This window comes from Myxocyprinus asiaticus, chromosome 37 (genome assembly GCF_019703515.2).
Source record: "Myxocyprinus asiaticus isolate MX2 ecotype Aquarium Trade chromosome 37, UBuf_Myxa_2, whole genome shotgun sequence".
Taxonomy (NCBI): Eukaryota; Metazoa; Chordata; class Actinopteri; order Cypriniformes; family Catostomidae; genus Myxocyprinus; species Myxocyprinus asiaticus.
The window spans coordinates 10,443,812-10,465,478 of record NC_059380.1 but is presented as its reverse complement, the minus strand read 5'-3'; the positions used below and the strand labels follow the sequence as shown (position 1 = coordinate 10,465,478).

Genomic DNA, 21,667 nt, shown 5'->3' with positions numbered 1-21,667 from the left:
CCACAGCATCTCAGGTTCAAGTCAGGACTTTGACTAGGCCACTCCAAAACTTAAATTTTGCTTCGTTTGAGCCATTCAGAGGTGAATTTACTCCTATGCTTTGGATCATTGTCTTGCTGCATAATCCAGTTGCGCTTGAGCTTCAACTCACGGACTGGTGACTGGATGTTCTCCTTTAGGATTTTCTGATAGAAAGCAGAATTCATGTTTCCCTCAGTTATTGCAAGTCACCCTGGCCCTGGAGCAGCAAAGTATCCACACACCATCACACTACCACCACTGTGCTTGACTGTAGGTATGATGTTCTTTTTGTGGAATTCTGTGTTTGATTTACGCCAGATGTAATGGGACCCCTGTCTTCCAAACAGTTCCACTTTTGACTCATCAGTCCACAGAACATTCTCCAAAAAGTTTTGAGGATCACCAAGGTGTGTTTTTGCAAAATTCAGACCAGCATTAATGTTCTTCTGGGTCAGCAGTGTTTTTCACCTCGCCACTCTTCCATGGATGGCATTTTTGTTGAACAATAAAGTGCATCTGGGATATAATTCATTTTTGGACTCTTGTAGCGTCCATGTCTGTGCCTGTCATGGAAAGACATTTTTATAACATTCTATAAATCGATTTTAAAAACTATTGGCCTATTAATCAGTACAAAAAGTACAAAAAAAAAAAAACAGTACCAATACCTTTTCTACCACTTAAGTTATTGGTATCTGCAAAATCCACTATCGGTCGACTTTTAGGGTGTTTTTTGTACTTTTTGGAGCTTGAGAGCCCCAGGTCACAATATGATTTTTTTATGGAAAAGAGCTGCTCAGAGATTCATCAACTCAATTTCATTTTGTATTCCATTTGGGTGCACCTTGATTTGGTGAGTAAATGATGACAGAATTTTTGGATAAACTTATCTTTTACACGTGTACGTACTCAACAAATCCAGTTTCCTTGCCTTCAATTAAAACTTTGCATTGTGCTATGTAACGTGGAAGCCCTATGCATCCCAGAAGCCCCCTCTGTGCACGGCTTAAGGGACTCCACCGCTCTCTCCATCTCTGTCCTCCCAACGGCCCTCTCCAGGCTCCAAAACTGGAGAACCCCCAGGGGAAACAAAAAGAAAACGAAGAAAAAAAAAGCAAAAGAAATATGCACAGTGCCACTCTCAAAGTTGTTGCCCTGGTAACTGGTGAGGGTGAGGGACTGCAAACAATGAAGCCAGATCCCTTTTTAAGTGTTGCTAATTAGCTTGCCTCCGCTAGCTCTTTGTGTTTGCCATCTTAAAAAGAGACTAAAGTCAACAGGGAGAGGCGTCGGAGAAGAGAAAAGAGAGAATGGTGGTTCTATTTTTCTTCTCCTTAATAGCCAAAGCGAGATGAAGGCCGCTTTGTGCCAAGCAACGCGTGATTGATGATATAGATTGATGTTACTGATGTAATTGAATATTGATGAAGAACATGTGAAACCGGGAGCTGGTTCGGTGTTGTCAAAGGTTTGCTTTCACAACGGTAAAAGAAACTGTTTCTTTATCTGCACTCCATGGATTCACGGTCAAACGTATTTAGTGCTTCATAATTCATGCTTATGTACTGTTTGCAGTGGAGATTTTTGATATGACAGAGTTTTGTATGTGCACGGGAGAGAAAAATATTACGAAGTACACAGCAATAGTTCCTTCTCTCTCTCAATTTCGCTCTTGGTCTTTGTGCTCAAAGACGTGAGACGTGGCCTCATAGCACTCTGTTTCCGCTCAGTAGGATTTATTCCCTCCTAATTCATGTGCACACACACTTCTTCAACCACTCTGCTCCCATCGAATGGTGAAAAACTGTAAACTTTCTCAGTCTCTGCCCCATTTATCCATTTTCATTAGTTTCGGAAGATCTGTATATCAGCAGCTTTAGCCACTACCAGGTGTAAAATAAAACTGAAACAACCTTTTTTTTTTTTTTTTTTTAACCACGAGATGGAATGTGTTTCCAAGCGAGCGGGTTTGAATGTTTACATGGTGTTCCTCTGTTTAAACAATACACTGTGTATGTCTTTTTTCTCACGAGCTCACTTTTGGCAGCATGCTGAGTGCGTTATTATTAATTTTTTTCATTATTAATAATAACAAAGAAATGTGTTCCATATGTCTGCTTTGGACGGGAAGCCCTGTTGCCAGTTAGTGCTATCCTCATCATGGCAACCAGGTCAGTCTGCTTAGCATGTGTGCATGTGTGTGTGTGTTTATAGGGTGGATTGCAGAGGATGGTGGATGGTTATGGACAGCCTCCCATTTCAGTAAGAGCCAATGGGGTAGGTCACTCGAGCTGTGACTCATGTCATACCCTAGCACCTTTGTATATCCCCAAGACCATCCCTGCAGATTCTTTGAGGTCTCCCTCCAGTATCTTGAAAAGCTCTCAGATATGACAAGAGCTTGAAAGTCCATTTTTGCTTATTAGTTTTTGCAACGCACACAGCAGAGGTTGAAACTCTATCAAGTTAGACTTTGTTTGGCTGCCAGAAGGGTGGTGTTAAGAAAACCACAGCAAAACTGCCGTGCAATTGCCATCAATTAGCTGGCTGTGCGGCTGCCGAAGGATTCTGGGACGAGCCGTATCCTGAACTCTCCAAGCTCTTTCTCTCACTTTCTGACTCAAAGCTCAATTCTGTTAATGCTGTGGTCTTCAGCACTACAAAGTGAGCTTGTCTCATGGTGCCAACAACGAGGTAATGATGCCCAGAGAGCCCAACCATAGTGGATTACACTTCCACTTTTGCTCTTTCAGAGTGGGACATGGGGATAAGTTACTGTTGTGAGTGTGTGTGAGAGACACCAGGTACATATGAGCTCATTTGAGCCTCTTTCGCCTGCCTCAAATGACTTAAACAGGCATGCAATCATTGGAATCTTTATCGCAGTTTTCAAAAACAAAATATCACTGACATTCGAAACATTGCTGCTATCATGTTGCAGCTTATATTTACTTTTTTTCCAAGAGGCTTTTTGTTTGAACATATTTGGGGACTTAGAGGTGAGGTTCGCACATCTGGAAAGCAGCAGAGGCAGCAAGTTTCAAACAGGTCCCCTTTGTGAAAAATAGGATGTAAAAAAATATGAAAGCGGTCAGGGTTTTCAAACATTACAGCATATTTTGAAGTTTTTTCCCTGCCTTATTTTTTTATTTTTTTTTATTGCCTTGGCTCGAACTCACCCTTTCCTCATTTTAATGGCCAATGGGAGTCTGCTGTAGCCGTTTAAATTTTAAGGTTTCGCCTTACCCTTTATATTGCGGAAACATTGCATTAAATGGCAAAAAACACGGTGGAGGGTGTTTTTAAGGTTGCTTGCAAAATTTCTGCATTGAATAATTCACATTGAGATCAGGATTCTAATGGATTTGAACAAAAACAAATGTGACAAGTGACAGAGAGAGGCTGAAAACCGCATGATGGGTCAGGAAGTGGCAAATTAAAACCAGCTTCAGCCAAAAGGCTCGCAAGAGAAAAAAACAGAGAGAAATATGGTCAGAAGTGCAGTTTATTTGTAACCCACCGTGAAATTGGACAGCTCTGCAGGCTATGACTGTAATGAGTCATGGGGACAAAGTTAAGATCTACGAAACCTTGGCCCGGGCCTGTAAACCTGATCCCGTCCTACAGCCCACACCTCGCCTTGTAGCCTGGGGTGGACAGCTGCTAACAGGCCCAATATGTCTGACTGCAGCCACCGTAGACGATGCTCATTTGGTCACCAGCTGTGTCGAAGCATTCCAGCATTAAAATAGAGTAAAGTCTGGGTCTCTGACAAACAATAACTCATCCGTATGAACGGAGCTATTATATGATTATTGCAGATAGTCTCTCTGGAAACTTACAGAGGCATTCGAATTGGCTGGATGACACTCCATAAGTGATGGTGCGGAACACTTTTGATTTTGTGGACAAACAGTCTGGCCCACCGCGAGTCTACGCCACGGTGCTGTTTGCAGTGGCAGATGCTTTTGGCAACTGACAGTGATGCATTTGATACATTACAAGCAACCGCTACTGAAACCCACGCTTCACGTAAATATGCCATTCAGATACAAAGCAATCCCACAAGTTGTCACACTTGTAATAAAGGGGCTGCTGTCAAACACAGTAAAAGGCAAGGAACGGGCATATTGTGCATCTGTAGTTACTCAAAGCTTGAAGAGTTTGTACAACCAGGTGTGATTATTGCCAAATCCCTCACATGAGTGATGTTTCGGATGCTGGCATGTATTACATCTGTGGAACTTGCTTTCATCTCCACTTCTATGATTTTCTTTCTTTCTCTCTTGCTCTGTTTCTGTTATCCAATGCAAGCAAATAGCAACAGCTCAAGTTTTCATTTTTAGACACATTACAAGGAGAAAGCTGAACTTCCTAATTCCAGGAGGATCAAGCTCAACCTCAAAAGCAGCAGCTTTGGCATAGCTTTACTTTTCCTTTAAGGTTGAATGGCACCAGTTGGAAAAAGAAGGGAGCTTTTGTCTTTCTCTTCCCTCCTGATTCAGAGGTGGCTATCATGCAGGGTGCATGCTGAACAAAAGCACCCAAGTGTAACAAGTCCTCCCGGTTTGTACCGCTGAAAGAAGGTTAAGTTTGGTTCTTTTTCCCTTGATGCAGTGGATATTTTTTTTCTCTCTCTCTAAACTTTTCACATTCCACTGCTGCCTTAAACGCTGATGATGTTGAGTGAGGGGAAAATATAGTTTTGCTCATAATTTATGAACTGCTATTTTGTCAACTGGAAATATATTCTGTCTTCACACCCTTAAAATAAACTTTTTTTGTTCAGTGTCCATGAGTCTGTTTGTAGAGTGTCTGACCACATCTGTCCATGCGTGTGGTTCTGTTATGAGGTAGTAGGTAACATTACTCACAAAGAAGGCACACCCGGTTGCTTTCCTAAACAGTGTGAACAAATTACAGAATATATTGCAAACACTTTTAACACAGTTTTAACAGAAAACTGACCTCACTTGTTTGGATTTAGTCTGTACAGGATTTCACTGCAAGGTAAAATGTTCCTTTTTTGTCCACAAATATAACAACCCATAGGAAAGAAGGATCCCAAATTATATCTCTTTAACATCTCAGTTGTTTCTTATAAAAAAAAAAAAAACAATTTGATTAAATGTTAAATGTAGAGCTCTCTGGAGAAAAACACCTCAGTAATCTTACAGTTTCAGTTTGAACTCAAACATGTCTCATTATTCATACCTAGGGCTGCTTTACGTTTGTTGGCTCATCGTCTCTCTATTTTTTGTTTTATTTTTGGTGAAAAAAGTGATGGGAGACAAAATAATTTTTGTATCAAAGCAGCTCTGAGTGTGGGTAAATATTCCATTTGACAGTAGAAGCCAGAGTGTAAGTGGAGCATGTTGACAGGGGTTTATTTAAGAATTAATTAAAAATGTATCACTGCTGCCCTGAATGAGGTGACCACGGTTACTGCGTTGACCTCTTTTAAAAGGGTCCTCTCTGGCCAACTATAAATACCTGCACATCATATCTAACTCTGATTGGAGGTCAGCACGAAGGCAAGGGCTTGATTGGACAATTGAGGCCAACTGTAGGGTCTCTTTCATAAGGTGGAAGAAAGCAAGTTGTATGGGTTTGGAACAACATTTTTGGTGAATGACCTCTGTACTATTATTACAAATCAACCAGTGTCTCATTTGTGTCTTTTTGATTTTTTTCCAAGGAATTTTAGGAGAAACACCTGGGATGAAGTTAATACTTCAGTGAAAAGTGAAAGAATAACCTCTTAGCATTATATAAAAGAGTACATTTTTGTTTATTACTCCTCACCCCTTTTTTCTTCCACCCCGATCTCCATCCATGTCATTGCAGTATATAGTGGCAGTCTCAGTCTGTCTTCAGCTCAGGATCAGCCAACTCCAGTAACATGACTCCCTCTGACCCTTCGTGCCACCCTCGCCCAAACCCCCATCCTCCACCATCCACCCACACCCTTGGACGGCCCACCACGGACCAGGGCACTGTTTTTCTACGGGGGAGTTTGTGGTGGGGGGGCGTTGCAGGCGTCAACAATGGTTCTCTGTCAGCGGTGATGGATCATTCCAGCATATGGTGCCCACCTGTCCGCGGAGGAGCCGACTTCACTGTTTAGATTTACAGGAGAGAGAGAGGAGAAAGCGAGCACCCCGCATTCTGCCCTCTCCCTCATTCTCACTCCTACAAACACAGCACCGATTAGGTCACCGATTCATCACCTCCCAGTCTTGTTGACTTAAGCAACCTGAGCATAATGAATAGAAGCTGGGACATCCAGGAAAGAGCCGTGCAATCACCCCTGTTTGTGTTTTACCGTGTTGTTTTGAAATGGCCATCCAGTGGAGCTCGAGAGTTTCATGTGGCATATTATTATTGGATGTAGGCACGTCTATGCATGCAGACACAACTGTCACAACTTCCTGAGAGGGAGAGAGTCTTTCTAGATGCGTATGCCAAAATTAATTCTTCCCTGTTATTTTACCATAATGGACCCTCACCCGAAACCCCCTCCCTCACCCACGCTCCCTCGCTCTCCTGCAAAAAGAAAAGGAACCCAGTTGTCAGCCATTTTTTCTGAAGCCTGTTAAAGAGGGGAGGGCGAGAGGGAAAAGAGAATAAAGGGTAGATGCACGGCAAGAAGAGGGAGACCCCTCCCCCCAACCTCCCCTACACCCCTCTGACCACCCTACACCACCCCCTTCCACCCCCCATGACCCTGCTGAATTAAAAAATGCTCTGTTATTAAAGGCGATGTCAGGAGTGTTGATTTACTGGGGGGGGGGGGGTTTGTGGCGATGACAAGTCAGAAGAACTCACACACTGTGTTGCTCAGGCCGCCAAGCTGGGCTCTGACCTCTTCACCCTCCCTTTCCCTTCTCTCTCTCTCTCTATCTCTCTCTCTCTCTCTCACTTTCTCTCTCGCTCGCTCATCCGACCGACCGCCCGCCCTGCACTGCAATAAAACCTGTCTAACTCAACAGCACAATGGAACTGTTGTTAGGCCCAACCAGCCGCGGCTTCCCTCATATTTTCTTTAAAGGTGCAGCACTCACCAGTGAATGCCACAAGTCTTCGGGTGGATGGGGGGGGGAGAGAAAATGAGAGAGAGAGATAAGAACAGAGGGAAGAGATGAAAGTATGTAAGCAAGAAGAAGAAAGAAACTTGTGTTCCTATTTGGAATCTGGATGTGTTTTCGCTCCTCTGCTAGATGTGTGGAAGTAAATTATAAAGTAAAATATTTTAAAGCAAAAATATTTGCTGTTTGTATTATATTTTTTTAAGCAATAAAATTGTCAACTCTAACTCAAAGGCTTCACAAACCATAGAACGGGCCTATCTCCAGTCGCTGGCCCAGACACTATATCACTGTTCTCTGATTCTGGGCATGTTTAGTGCCACTAACCTAATAATTAATAATAATAATAATTATTATTATTATTTTAAAATATAAATTTTTAACACATAATTTTTGATGCAATCTTATAAAACCCCTGCAATTCTTTCGCAAACTGAATGGCCTAATAGTTAAGGCTCTGGGCTTGCAACACAAATTTAGGGGTGATACTATTCACGGCTGACCCAGTCACTGCAAAATTACTGTTATCACCATTAAGCCTTTGAACAAGGCACTTAAACTCATCACAAACATCTGGTCTAGCTGTCTCTGGTGTGTGTGCAGTTATGTGTGTGTGTGTGTGTGCATCTGGGCAGAGTAAATTACACCACATGCCATAGATAGAGTGTAGTCTCAGAACTAGTCCTAGCTGGGAGGTTCCAGTCCTCCGCTGAGGTCAAGTCAAGTCATTTTTATTTGTATAACGCTTTTCACAACACATCGTTTCAAAGCAACTTTACAGAAAATCATGCTTTAGCAGAAAATTAAACTGTAATATCTATAAGGTTAGGTCATGTGCACAGATAGAAGGGGGATCCTGCATAACATGTGCGTGCGTTAGTGAGCGTGTGTGCGCACGCCACTCAATTGCAACCTCAGCAAAAGTAGCAAGTGCTCTTGATGCAGATGGTTTTCATCATACCGACCACTGCATGTTCTCTCTCTCTCTCATGTGCCGATTGTAAAGGGGGCCTCTTGCCTTTTTCGGCCCCCTTTCTCTTTAAAACCCCCACCCACCCTCTATAAAAAAAGAGAGGTGTATCTCTTTTAAATGGATTGCCACCATTTATTTAGAGGGTGCTGGACTGGGCTTTGCAGTACACTCTCCCACACATTTAGCTCATAAGTACTTCTGCAATTGATATAATGGCTATTAGCTCTAACAGTGTACTACTGATATCAGATCAGTGCTAAATGACCAAATGTTTTCAAGGAATAGTGTAGCAAAATATGAAAATACCCTCATGCGGTTCAAAACCCGTTATGTCTTTCTTATATCTGTGGAGCACAAAAGGAGATATTTTATGTCAATGTTGACACTGCTTTTTTTTCCATACATACAATTTTAATTATACTGTGAACCACGGGCTGTAAAAATCCAAAAAAGACAAGAAAGCACCATAAAAGTAGTCTATACAAAAGTCTATGCACTGTCTTAAAGTGCTCTCAAATCTCATTTACGCATATGTCACGCAAAGTTTGACCACTTGTTTAGTGTACAGATGAGATTTGTGAGCTACAGTTAGTGTTAGGTGTTGGTTAAGAGTAAGGATGTCTGTTTTGTTAAACTCTCATTTATCTTTTTGGACACTATTGGTTACGTTTTGGGTAAAGTTTTAGGTTAGGGAGCTATGTTTTACTTATTAAAACCTCCATCTAAAATTCACCTTAAAAACTGATTGCAACCTAATTTTGCTCGGTTTTGGTGCCCCCTGCTGGACATTTCATTTGAAAACTGCAGCCAAACGTGTAATGAAGCACATAATTTCAGTTTTACAAAAAACGTTGCAATGCTCACATAACTTTCATGAGACCAGGCTGAATAAAGCGTATGATTCATATGATCTACTTTTATGGTGCTTTTGAAATTTGATAGCATCTGGTCACTTTATGCTTAAAAGAATCATTCAGGTTTGAAACAACATGAAGGTGAACAAATGATGACAGATTTTTGGGTGAATGGTCCCTTTAAAATACAGTTCATAATTTAAAATGTGTTCCATATAGATTTGCATTCAAACAGAGTTTTACAGAGGACAAGCAAGCTTAAAACATGTACAATTTGCATAGTTGCATAATGATCCATAGCATATGGATCAGAGTGCCACTCTGAGAATTTATGTTTGGTGTCAGATCTTTTATTTTCTTCTTTTTAAAGAGGGCTTTTGACCCCCACCATCTTTTCATAAATCAATATTTACTATGTAACCTTCCTCTCTCTCTTCAGGGCCAGGAAGCAAATGTGCATCCTGATTGCACTCTTCAAAACGCTGTTTGCCCAACTGATTTACTGTTGCCTGGTGTTTTTGTTTTGAAAGCTATGCTTGCTATTGGACCACAGACCCTGTGTGGGTTTAATCATAAATAGAGGTGCTGGAATTCCTGCGCCTGGACAAATACTGGACTTTGGCTGCATGATGTGAAATGGACCTTAGAGCTGGCGGCACAGTAGACAGATGATCTAAAGGAGTAGTGGGAGATTTTTAGAAAAAGAATGACAATTTTGCATTGTCCCTGTCTCTGTCTGAAGGTTAGGAAGGGCCCCCATACACACCCATTCACTCACTCACTCACACAAAGGAGTGGGCAAACAGGTGGGGCCCATAGTGTAGTGCTAAATCCCTCCTGTGATTTTTGAGGAAATGTAAGCAGATTGCAAAGGTGTGTGTATATGTGTTTGTAGTGCTCACCTCTCTCTCTCTCTCTCTCTTTCCCTTGCTCTGTGTCCATAGGCCCTCCAGGCAGCACGCCAGTTCATCCTCCAGCAAGCTACTGGACTTAACTCCCCAAGCAGCAACGAGGTCAAACAAAGCCCTGTACAGGTACAGGGGAGCCACACACACAACCACCATAGAGTGTTTAATATTTAAATATGTGAATGATTAAAATGAGGTTTTCATTATTAAAAATGTATGCCAATATAGAAAATGTGGTTGCATCCTTGCATACATCTAACAATAACAAAAATGTTCACTAAGACATTATTTAGTCCCTTTATTAAGCAGATTTCCTCCCCACAATGTTGGTCCAAATTTTCTGAAATGAAAAGCAAACAAACATGCAGAACAAGATTTTAAAATGAAACATCGCATCTTTGTGAACTCTTTAAATTTGAATCTGAAGTATTCTACTGAGAGAATCCATTGTTAATTTTTTTTAAGTGTTCGGATGCCCAATAATTCCTTGAGATATAGACTTTTTCCAAGAGTGACGAATTTAGATGATTTTTAAAAATACTTTCATTGCATTTAGTGATGTGTCGAATTGATGTGACTGTGTTTCTTTGCGCATTAGTCTAAATATGTTTTTTTTTTTTGTTTTTTTTCTGAAGACAGCTTTAGCATAAGATGGGTAACAAATATATTTAGGAATCCATTTAATTGTGTTTTAGTAATTTAATATCAAATATTTCCTCCTGCTTTGAGGTCAAATTAATAGATTTAACAATGTACAGTCACTTTCCACACAACAGTTCCTGTTTTCATTGTAAAAACTATTTTTTGTCCGGTAAAAATGTGCTTCAAGAACTAAATGAACTATTATAATTCAAATCAACCTGGAAACAATAAGTTACTCCAATGGAAGTAATTTTTAAGGCCTGAAAAATAGATCTTTAAAGTGACAATTGCACCTTACCTCTTTTTTTAACAGTGTAGAAATATTTGTGTATGTAGGAATTTGTATGCATGTTGTTAATATGTCTTGTCTGGGTATTAACTGTCTGAGATAAATCTAGTCTTCATGCCTGCCATGTTGAATTGGGGCAGAGGTGATAACTGCCAACTCATGCTTCCGTCCTGTGTATAAACACACAGACAGTTGTGAGGGTAACACAGACTGGCACATAGGCACAGATTAGGATGCACTTTATATTTAGTCTGATAAGGCTGGAGGTACAGGGAGAGATGAAGACAGAAGAGACCACCTTTAATCAGGAGCACGGAGGTGAAACACGGATAGCACAGGTGAACGAGTGAGTGAAGGGGGTGTGTTAGATCCGCCCAGAGTTTTTCAATCCATCAATAATCTGGTAGGAATGCTAGCTGACAGTTTAAATGACCATGTTGAGAGGTTTTCCCTTCAGGGTAATTAACATTATCAAGGAACAGCAGGTTACCTCGTTAGTGGCGCACTCATTTAATTAACAAACCACACTAATTAGATTGAACCCTGGGTTCGAGTTTGTATCAGAGTGCTTGTCGAGCTAAAGACAAATCAAGAGGAAAATGACAGGAAACGGAAGGTTTTTACCTGAGCCCTTTTAGACGTTTGACTGCTTGTGTTTATAAGCAGACTTTCAGAATTCAAAAATTGCTTTGTGTCAAGTTGATAGATCTTCCGATGATTGATGAGCTTTCACTGAACAGCTTTTGCTTCTTTCTTGTTTTATTAGTGGTGCTTGCTAAGGCACGTCACTGTTACTATTGATCATATTTACGGTTAGAGACACGAACAAACCCCTAACCAATTGTTGAGCTTTTTGAGGAGATACACTGTTATTTTTGTAAGCAAACAGGCTTTTTTTTTTTTTTATTTTTTTTTTTTTTGCCAGGTAGAAATACTTCAAATACTTCAGAAAATACTGTAAAAAAAAATAGATAAAGACATAGTTCACCCAAAAATGACTACTCAGTCTCATGTTGTTCCAAACCCATACGACTTTCTTTCTTCTGTGAAACACACATAGTGATGTTAGGCAGAATGTTAGCCTCAGTCAGTAATCACTTTCATTGAATAGAACAAGAAGCATTTAAACTGAATAGTGACTGAGGCTAACATTCTTCCTAAAATCTCCTCGTCTTTTCCATGGAAGAAAATCCATATGGGTTTAGAACAACATAAGGTTAAATAAATGATGTAAAAATTATTATTTTATGGTGAACTATTCCTTTAATGCTACACATAATAAAAGGAAACTGCAAATAATTTGCTTTAAAAAAGAAAAGAAAAGCCCACGACCCTCAGCCAAGACCCACTTCAGATTCTCTGTTTGCCGGCTGCCTGAACTTCCAGAGATGAAGGGAAAAATCCAGGTTGCCTACCCAGCTCAGTGTAGCAAAAGGCCAGCCTGCATACTGATGAGAGAGAGCCCAGAAATTCTGCTTTGTAGTGTCAGAGCCACATCCACCGCCCCAGGGCATCCACCTCAACCCGACCCTCCCCTCAGTCACAGTATCTGTATGTTCCCATTCTCTCCATGGGGCGCCAAGACTCTATTCAGAGTGCAGACCTCTCCTTGTTTTTGTGCAGGTCCCTGAGGAATGTTCGCTTCTGTGACTCCTGACTCTTGGAAAAAAAAAAAGTGGTACAGTAGGTGTATAGCTCAGATGTGTACATTTAGGTACTTTTGGAGGACATGTTATAGAACGGCTAACACCAGCAAACCTTCTTCGGTTGGTTTAAGCTGCCTTGTCTGTTTTAGGAGGATGTTTGAAGCATTTGTTTACTGGCAATGAGTGCAGGGGAGTCATTTAATCTTGTCATTTTTGTCAGAGAAGAGACTCGACAGAAAATTGCCACCGGTTGGGTTAACTCTTCGCGGGGCCTTTTTTAAAGATATGAATGGAGCCTAACGAACAAGGAAATCTTTTTAGTGCCTAAAAATTAGATTTTTCCTCTTCATCACTGCCAAAGCATGCAGAAGTTTAACATTACAGAGATTTTTGTCTGAATCTTCTGGAACCTTGGCCGTGACCAAAAGGTTCCTCCCAACATGCTTCATTTGTTCATCACGCATTGTCATTTTTTACTTTCTTTTTCTCTTTAGAGTCACAGATTGTCTCTTATGCACACTGGTGGCCAAAAGTTTGGAATAATGTACAGATTTAGCTGTTTCAGAAGGAAATTGGTACTTTAATTCACCAGAGTGGCATTCAACTGATCACAAAGTATAGTCGGGACATTACTGATGTAAAAAAACAGCACCATCACTATTTGAAAAAAGTCATTTTTGATCAAATCTAAACAGGCCTCATTTCCAGCAGCCATCACTCCAACACCTTATCCTTGAGTAATCATGCTAAATTGCTAATTTGGTATTAGAAAATCACTTGCCATTATATCAAACACAGCTGAAAGCTATTTGGTTCATTAAATGAAGCTTAATATTGTCTTTGTGTTTGTATTTGAGTTGCCACAGTATTGATTTGCAATAGCAATAGACTGGCATGTCTTAAGGTCAATATTAGGTCAAAAATGGCAAAAAAGAAACAGCTTTATCTAGAAACTCATCAGTCAGTCATTGTTTTGCGTACACTACAGTCTTCAAAGACAACTGGCTCTAACAAGGACAGAAAGAGATGTGGAAGGCAAGATGTACAACTAAACAAGAGGTTAAGTACATCAGAGTCCTTAGTTTGAGAAATAGACGCCTCACATGTCCTCAGCTGACAGCTTCATTGAATTCTACCCGCTCAACACCAGTTTCATGTACAACAGTAAAGAAGAAGACTCAGGGGTGCAGGCCTTATGAGAAGAATTGCAAAGAAAAAGCCACTTTTGAAACAGAAAAACAAAAAGAAAAAGTTAGAGTGGGCAAAGAAACACAGACATTGGACAACAGATAATTGGAAAAGAGTGTTATGGATCTTAACCCCATTGAGTTTTTTTGGGATCAACTAGACTGTAAGGTGTGTGAGAAGTGCCCGACAAGACAGCCACATCTTTGGCAAGTGCTACAGGAAGCGTGGGGTGAAATGTCACCTGAGTATCTGGACAAACTGACAGCTAGAATGCCAAGGATCTGCAAAGCTGTCGTTGCTTTTCAAATTGTAATAGTAATTTTTCACGTTATTAATGTCCTGACTATACATTGTGATCAGTTGAATGCCACTTTGGTGAATAAAAGTACCAATTTCTTTCCATAAAAAAAAAATCTGTACATTATTCCAAACTTTTGACCACCTATGTAGATATTGTCTGTTTCTTTTTTTGTTTTTTTTTGCTGGGTCTGTCTGTGCAAGAGAAAGTTTTGTCAATGAGTGAATTTTAGGCCAAGGCAAGTTTTGCAGTTTACTGCCTTAGGTGTATTAGTTCATTTAAACAATAATATATTTTACATATTTATAACTGAAAAAGGGTTATTTGAGGGTTATTGATCGAACAGGAAAAATCAAGTAATCAAGAGAAAAAGGGGTATTTTTATAAACGGTATTAAGGAATAAAAGAAATCTAAATTATTTTGATTTTTATTTTAAAGGCATTTTCAAAAAGATTAACAATTCAACCCACACATTTTTTTTTTTTTTTTTTTTTACCTTTATTTTATCAGGTTAGTCTCTTGAGATTGCAAATCTTTTTTTCCGAGAGAGACCTGGCCAAAATGACACCATAAAAACTTAATGATAAACAAAGTACACAAGCAAAAACAAAAACACAAATAATGTAAATAAGACACATTTTAAAAGCACCATCACTTCATAAGAGTTATGTATTTCTATGTGTATGTGATATAGAAGGCATAGCATGCCATGCGTCACTATGGCTATGTGGACCCATTTTACATTTGGACACATATGCAAAAACACATACACGCACACACACGTGGCTTCAGTCCTATCTCTGTTGGTAATTGAAAAGAAAAAAGTGTCCTCTTTTCATGTATTATTGAGGACCTCATTTAATAAAAAAAAATAAAAAAATGAAAAGACTCATTAAAGACATGCTAATTAGTTTCCTTCTTTTGAGCATTGACAGAGTGGCTGCGTTGCCACGGTAGCACTGGGTGAAGGGAACACCACATTCAGATGAAGAGATGGGTGATGCCAGCTGGGACCTTCCACCTCTGCGTGTGTGTTTGTGTGTGTGTGTGTGTGTGTGTGTGTGTGGTCATGCACTTTAGACTCATTTTCACAGCGTGAACTTTGAAAGTCCTTTGACCCCAGTGAGACTTCACCTCTTGTGTTTGTTCTTTACCACAGTAGAACACAATGCATTTTCTTATCATGCAAATGGCCACTTTAGAGCAGGTTTTGGGAAGAGTCTTTATTTAAAAAAATAAAATAACACCAGCACTCTCATACTGACACCTCAGATCACTGGAAAAAAGATGATCCCTGCTGGACTGAGCCCTTTCTTGAACTTTTGTTTTTGAAAACTCTGTTTTGTCAATTAAGTGGAAATGCTTAGTTGGCACTTTTTCTTTTTCCTTTTCTAAGAGACTGTTGAAAAGAGAGAGGGTTAGAGAGGGTGACCCAGAATGCAAGAGGCCTGACAGATTGAGGAGAGGGAGAGAGAGAGAGAAAGACTACAGTGGCAAGTAGAGAAATACCCAGGGCCACAGTGGCCGTTTCAGAGTTTGGGTTTGAGCAGTGGAGTGTAAAAGTCCATTTCTTGATGTGAAACATGAGTGAAAAGTGTAATGAACATGGTCGATAATGGGCTTTTATATTTCCGCACACCAGTCATCTCTTCTGTTGTGTTCCACTGGAAATTTGTTGTCATTTTTATTCTGGGGCAGTGAGGCGTTAGATAGAGGCACAGATGTGTGTGTGTGTGTGTGTGTAAGGGACGTTCGCAGAAAGTGGGGGACTAATGGAAGAGGGATGTGGAAGAGGGAGTGGTGGGGGGATTTTCCACTTGAACTTGCCTGACTCATGGCACTCGCGCAACGGCGGATTTTCATTTGTCCGAATGCTGTCCGAACACTGTCAGGGAAAGCAGTCCCCTGACGCAGCGCTGCCTCAAGCTCTGTATTGGGTGAAAATAATCAAGTGACAGACAAGAATCCTGCTTCTTCAGAGACGATCAGCCCTGCAGCCCTCAGTGGCTAGCTTTTATTACCCCTGCTTGCGCACACACACAACCCAACAAGCCATCCCAAACAAAAGCACCCACACCACCATATATAAGAACAAAGATATGATAAATACCTGTGGGAGGTAATGGGGTTAACTTAGCAGGACTGGGTTAGCACGGGCGGGAGTGGGGGTTTTAGATCATTCTGGGACAAATTAGCCTGTGAAAAGGTGGCTGTGTGCTCCTTCTCTATAGCCTGGAAGACATAATCACAGAGCCACCTGGTAACAGCGCCTGCAGCCTTTCAGCAGGCCTGTTATTAAAATGACAGGCCTCTTTAGCGTCGCGTCCCACTCAATAGTGACCCTTCACTCTCCATATGCAGGCTAATATCTTCCAGGCTTTTTGAAGAAGGCGGTGCGACTGTTTAAAAGCGCCCCCATCCAGCCCCCCTTATGCTAACCTACGTGGCTTCCCTTATCGGTTCCACCTGAAAAATGTGACCCCTGCCCCCTTCTGTCAGGATTAAAAGAAGGTAATTATTCTAGTGGAACAGTGAAGGCATTTTGTACTCCTGTTCATGTGTTGATAAACACATTCTGCTTTAGCATGATGCGGGAAGGAAAAATGTAGTGCTAGCATGTAGCAGTTTAGCGTTACAAGCCATGAGCTAGCAAGAGGTGGTCTTAAATAGACATGGTGATATGGTGGAGCTAAAAAGAGATCATAAAGAAAATGCTATGGTTTAGATGTATAACAACTGGTGGGGTTTACTGGAGCCATGTCAACCAGCACCGCTAACAGTTAGCAATGCAAAATTTAAGCGATAATGAACAGATAGCCAGTCATTACCACAAAATAAACTCAGACGGGGTGGTCGGGAGCTTCGGAGTCACTAAAAATATTGCTTTGAGTGGAATTAATTTTATTATGTGAGAAGAAAGAGACCTTGGAGCAGTGTTGGGGAGTATCTAACTAAAAGTAGCAATGCTACTAACTATTTTTTTAATAGCATGATAGTAGCTCAGCTATTTTCACTATAGTGTAGCTTTTCCAGTAACAAGCTACATGTTAGCGATGTAATTTTACAAAATGCTGCAATTTTCACATTGTATTGCAAACACAGCACTAGAGCTGAGGGAGTAATGAAACACTCTCACCTAAACCATTCTCTGTCTCTCTCATATGTAGCACTAAGAAATACAGATAATTTAATTGAATCAGTTCTTTCAGACAGTTTATGTAAATTAAGCGATTCACTTAGATTTGTGCACTCCAGTTAATTTTAGTGAATCAGTTTGTTTGGACGGTTCAAATAAATGAACAAGTTTACTTAAATGATTCACTGATTCACTTGAGCTCCTGCGCAGTCATGATTTACAATTTAATGTCACCCTAATTGTTTAATGTCCAGTTAAATAGATATTTGGGGATATTGCTTGTTACTTTTAGTGCAGCTACCTACTTTAAAAAAAAAAAAAAAAAAAAGCAGCTTGACTTTAGTCTAACTATAAGTTATGAGTAGTTTGAAGCTTGGAAAGCTACAGTTTCAAAATGGCTTTCCCAACACTGCAACGGAGTTATACATGAACCAGCACAGCTATGTATGAAATCTGTTGCTTGGGCCAATGGTCAATCCTTGTAGTGGTCATTACACAGAAATATTTGACCTCAGAATGCCATGATTAACCAATCAGAATCGCATATTCCAGAGAGCCGTGAAATAAACCACATTAGCATGTAGTCACTTAGAAGATGCTGTCATCCAATGTAACTTACAGTCAGTACATTTATCACAGGGATAATCCTCTTGGAGTAACCTGGGGTTAGGTGTTTTGGACATAATGGTAATAGCTCATGAATCGCTTATTGCAGGGTTCAAACCTGCAGCCTTGCAGTTGCCACCTGAGATCTTTAGCCTCTATGCATAACACATTGAGAATAAGAGGAGGAGAGAACTTGGGGTCTTGGGTTGTACCTGCAAGCCTTTTTTGTCCATATCTAAGCTTTTTATTTTGGATGCTAAACCATCCCTTGAGTCCCTTTTTCTGTAGTACAGTCTTAGTAATTCCCCTCCTCATGACTGATCTCCCCCTTCCCTCCCCTCTTTGTTTGGGTACATCTTTCCACCATCCCAGCTCTCCCTGTTTGCCCTGTCTCAGACCCTTTCAAGTCTTCATAACCCCTGCATTAACCTCCACCTCCCTCGATCCATCCTCCTTTCCCTGGCATCTCCCTCTCGCCTCATGGCCTCATAGCGCTTGGGGTTGGTTCACAAGGCGATTATTGGCGCTTTTGTGTAAATGAGATGTGATGGCTTGTTTACTGGCTTGAGCCCACGGGCAGTAGACTGATGAGCGCAACTGTGAATGGACTGATCATAAGGCCATCAGCACAGACTGCAGGTACCCCAGTGCAGGAGAAAAGAGAATCAGAGAGTGTAAGTGTAGGTTGCGGTTAGGTTCCTCTGTTGGTGAGGCGAGTAATTCTTTTTGACGGTGGTAAACATCGCTGGAATGTTGCCCCTTACGTGTTGCACATGCATCCATGTGTGATAACTCCTCTAGTCGTCTCCTTTTCATTTTTTTCAATTATCCCTCCCATGGCAGAGTCCCCACGGACTGCCGATGAGCTTGAAGACAAATCATTTAGATTGACTGTGCTGTTTATATTTTCATTATAAATTCTATCCCTCCATCTTTCTCCATTGCAAACACCAAACCTAGCCAAGGGGCTTGTTAAAGCTTGTGTACACCAGAGAGTCTTCACCAGTAAATTCGTACTCTTGCTCGCCACAGAGGGACAATTGTGTTAATTTCTTAGCTGCAATTTGACACCCCCATCTCTGCTTTCTTCCTGTGCGTGTATGCGTGTTATCCAGGGCTTAAGATTTGGGTGGCCGGAACTCTGCTCTGTCTACATAGTTGGAGTTAATCTTTGGCCACCTTTCTGCATGAGCATCGCTCTGTCATAATTCATACTCTTAAGTCTAAGCCGAGTTCCCTCGCAGTCTTTAAAGCACTAGACCTTTGTGCTCTTCTCTAAATTCTTCAACTTTAAGGGCCGTTTATCAGATTTTCCCCGCTTCTTTATATGGACGAGTATATTATTCCTCTCCAGCTATAAAAAGCCTTTCAAGAACTCAGCCAGTCCCAATTATGGCTTTATGGAGCTGATTTGCCACGTCTGTCCAAAGTTTAGTAACATGTTTTTATATGCTTTCACTTCAGGCTCTTTCACCCACTTTTTCTCCTGCTCCTGTGTGTGTGTCTGTATGCGCCCCAGCAGTACATGTGATAATTACCCTGTAATATAGAATGGCAAAGAAACCCCCAGAGAATGGAGATGCATTCATCATCATCCATTTATTTAAATACCATAATTTAGTGTACAGCTCATTACTGGGAGGTTGACCTTTCCCAAAATTAAGAACTCCCCTGTACCTTTGTACTCACTGTCTGCTTTTCTTTTTTCTATTTCCTGAAAATGCTAATACAAAAAAAAAAAAAATAGAGAAGAGGTGATGGAGAAAAAGGGTATACCGGTCTACTCTACCTATCTATCTATCTATCTATCTATCTATCTGTCTCTCTGTCTGTCTGTCTGTCTGCCTGCCGGTCTGTCTGTCTGTCCTATCCATCCATCCATCCATCCATCCATCCATCCCTTTTTTTGTTTAATACAAAAATATAAAGATTAAATAATTATATCAATTTTTTAAACAGCAGATAATTTGAGTGGCCACTTATTTACTGCAGAAAGTTAGAATTTATCACAGAATGTAGAGAGATACCCCATATATTTCCACACATCCATCCATCCTTTTTTTCTGTTCAACCAAAACAAAATCTATTGATTATTTGGATAACACTTTATAATAAGGTTGTATTCACTAACGTTAGTTTTCTACATTAGTTAACATTAACTAACAGTGAACAATACTTTTCCAGTATTATTAATTAACCTTCATTAATGTTAATTTCTACATATACTAAAAAATATAATCTACAATTTGTGTATATGTTAACATTAGTTAATGCAATATGAAATAAAATGAACAAACAATGAACAAATGTATTTTTATCAATTAACATTAACTAATTATTAATTAACATTATTAATTAATTATTAATTATTATTATTAAATCAACAAATTCTGATAATGTGTGATCATTGTTTATTGTTAGTTCATGATACCTAATTCATGTAAAAAATTTAACAGATAGTATCTAATTGTAAAGTGTTACAGTTATTTGTTAATATGGTGTGCAATCTTTTTTTTTTTTTCCAAGTTTATATAATCTTCAACATTATTCATAAAATCCATTGAGAGTATTTTAGTTTACTCCAGGTGCAGCAAGTATCGATTACCTTCCAACATATACCTCAACTCCCAAATCTATTTTTTAAATGGCAAATAATTTGAGTGGCCACTTTATCAGTGCAGAAACTGTTACAGCTTATCTCCAAATGCATAGAGATGCTCCATATATTGACGCTAATGGAATCAGATTGAATCCAGGAGCACAGGTGAAACGGCCTGCAAAATGCTTTTAAGTGCGTATGGTTTTAGTTTAATGAAAGTGAGTCATTTGGCTGGCTGATAGTACATTATGCTGAGCAGGAGCGGTATTATAACACTCTCGGCAGTGGAATCACTTGTTCTGGTTCAGACCCAACATAAACCACACAATGTTGCGGTCTGGCCACAGGTTAGGTTTTCAGGGTCACAAGAGATTCACATCATCATCCTTGTGTCGGAAGGTGGTTGATAAGAGTCATTGTAATTCATCAAGGGCGAAAATAAGGGAAGCCCAGATTAAGGCTCATTGGAATGCATTCTCTGTCCTCAGTCTTTATGACCCTCCGGGAAGCAACACTCTTCTTACACCTTGGTTTTCCCTCTCCCTATTTTGCTCTCTCAGCTCACTCGCTCTCTCCCTCATTTCCCATCTCTTCTCTTTGTTAATCAGTTAAACTTGCTCTTCAAATAGCCCCTCTAATTACTGCTCCACTCCCTGCAAACGTCTGTCTCTACTGCTGCTCTCTCTCATTCTATCTCTCTCTCATTCTATCTCTCTCTCTCTCTCTTTCTCTCTCTCTCTCTCTGTATTGAAGCTGACCTCTGTCAGTAGTGGGTAGGTCTATATGATATGTGCGGACAGTGATGTTGAAGCTTAATGGTGGTGGGAGGCACCAGAGGTGCCACTGAAGTTGGCTCATTAGTAGACAGTGTCAGAAGCTTGTACAGATGGTTTTAGGGGATACCCATCAAATGCAAGCCATACATTATGCCCTTCCCGTCCAGAGGAATAGGAACGATCTGAAAAGTGGGAAGGGAACACATTATAAACCTTTTCAGCTTGGCCCATGAATAGTAATTAGGTCATGTAAAATTATGACAATGCATATATTAATCATATATCCACGGTCATGTAAATAATTATTGTCTCACTGTATACAAAATTTCATCCAATCTATAATTTTTAATTTACTGTGACTAAAAAGTAGCCATGCCACTTATGAACCTGAACTTGTGAAAAAAGAGGTTTCCTGCACATGTGTACCATTCCCAGCAGCTGCACTCTATTGTAAGCAGAGATAAATAAGCACCACACACACAGGTTGCAGTAACATACGCCTTGATATTACATACTCTTACACCAGCTACTCTTTAGATACCACAATACCATATACTGTACATGCACACATAGGTACATACTATAAGATACTAAAATATAGTGATGCACAGTATATAAATATACATAGTATAAATTGCCCAA

The 21,667-nt window shown here is 40.2% G+C and overlaps 1 protein-coding gene across 1 annotated transcript in view; it reads left to right on the top strand.

The window, feature by feature from the left end:
• LOC127428282 (forkhead box protein P4-like) overlaps positions 1-21,667 on the top strand; it is a 161,339-nt gene that overhangs the window by 67,879 nt on the left and 71,793 nt on the right. The window contains exon 3 of the mRNA XM_051676537.1: positions 9,881-9,970. Coding sequence (XP_051532497.1) covers positions 9,881-9,970 — 90 coding nt within the window. The remainder of the gene's footprint in view (positions 1-9,880; positions 9,971-21,667) is intronic.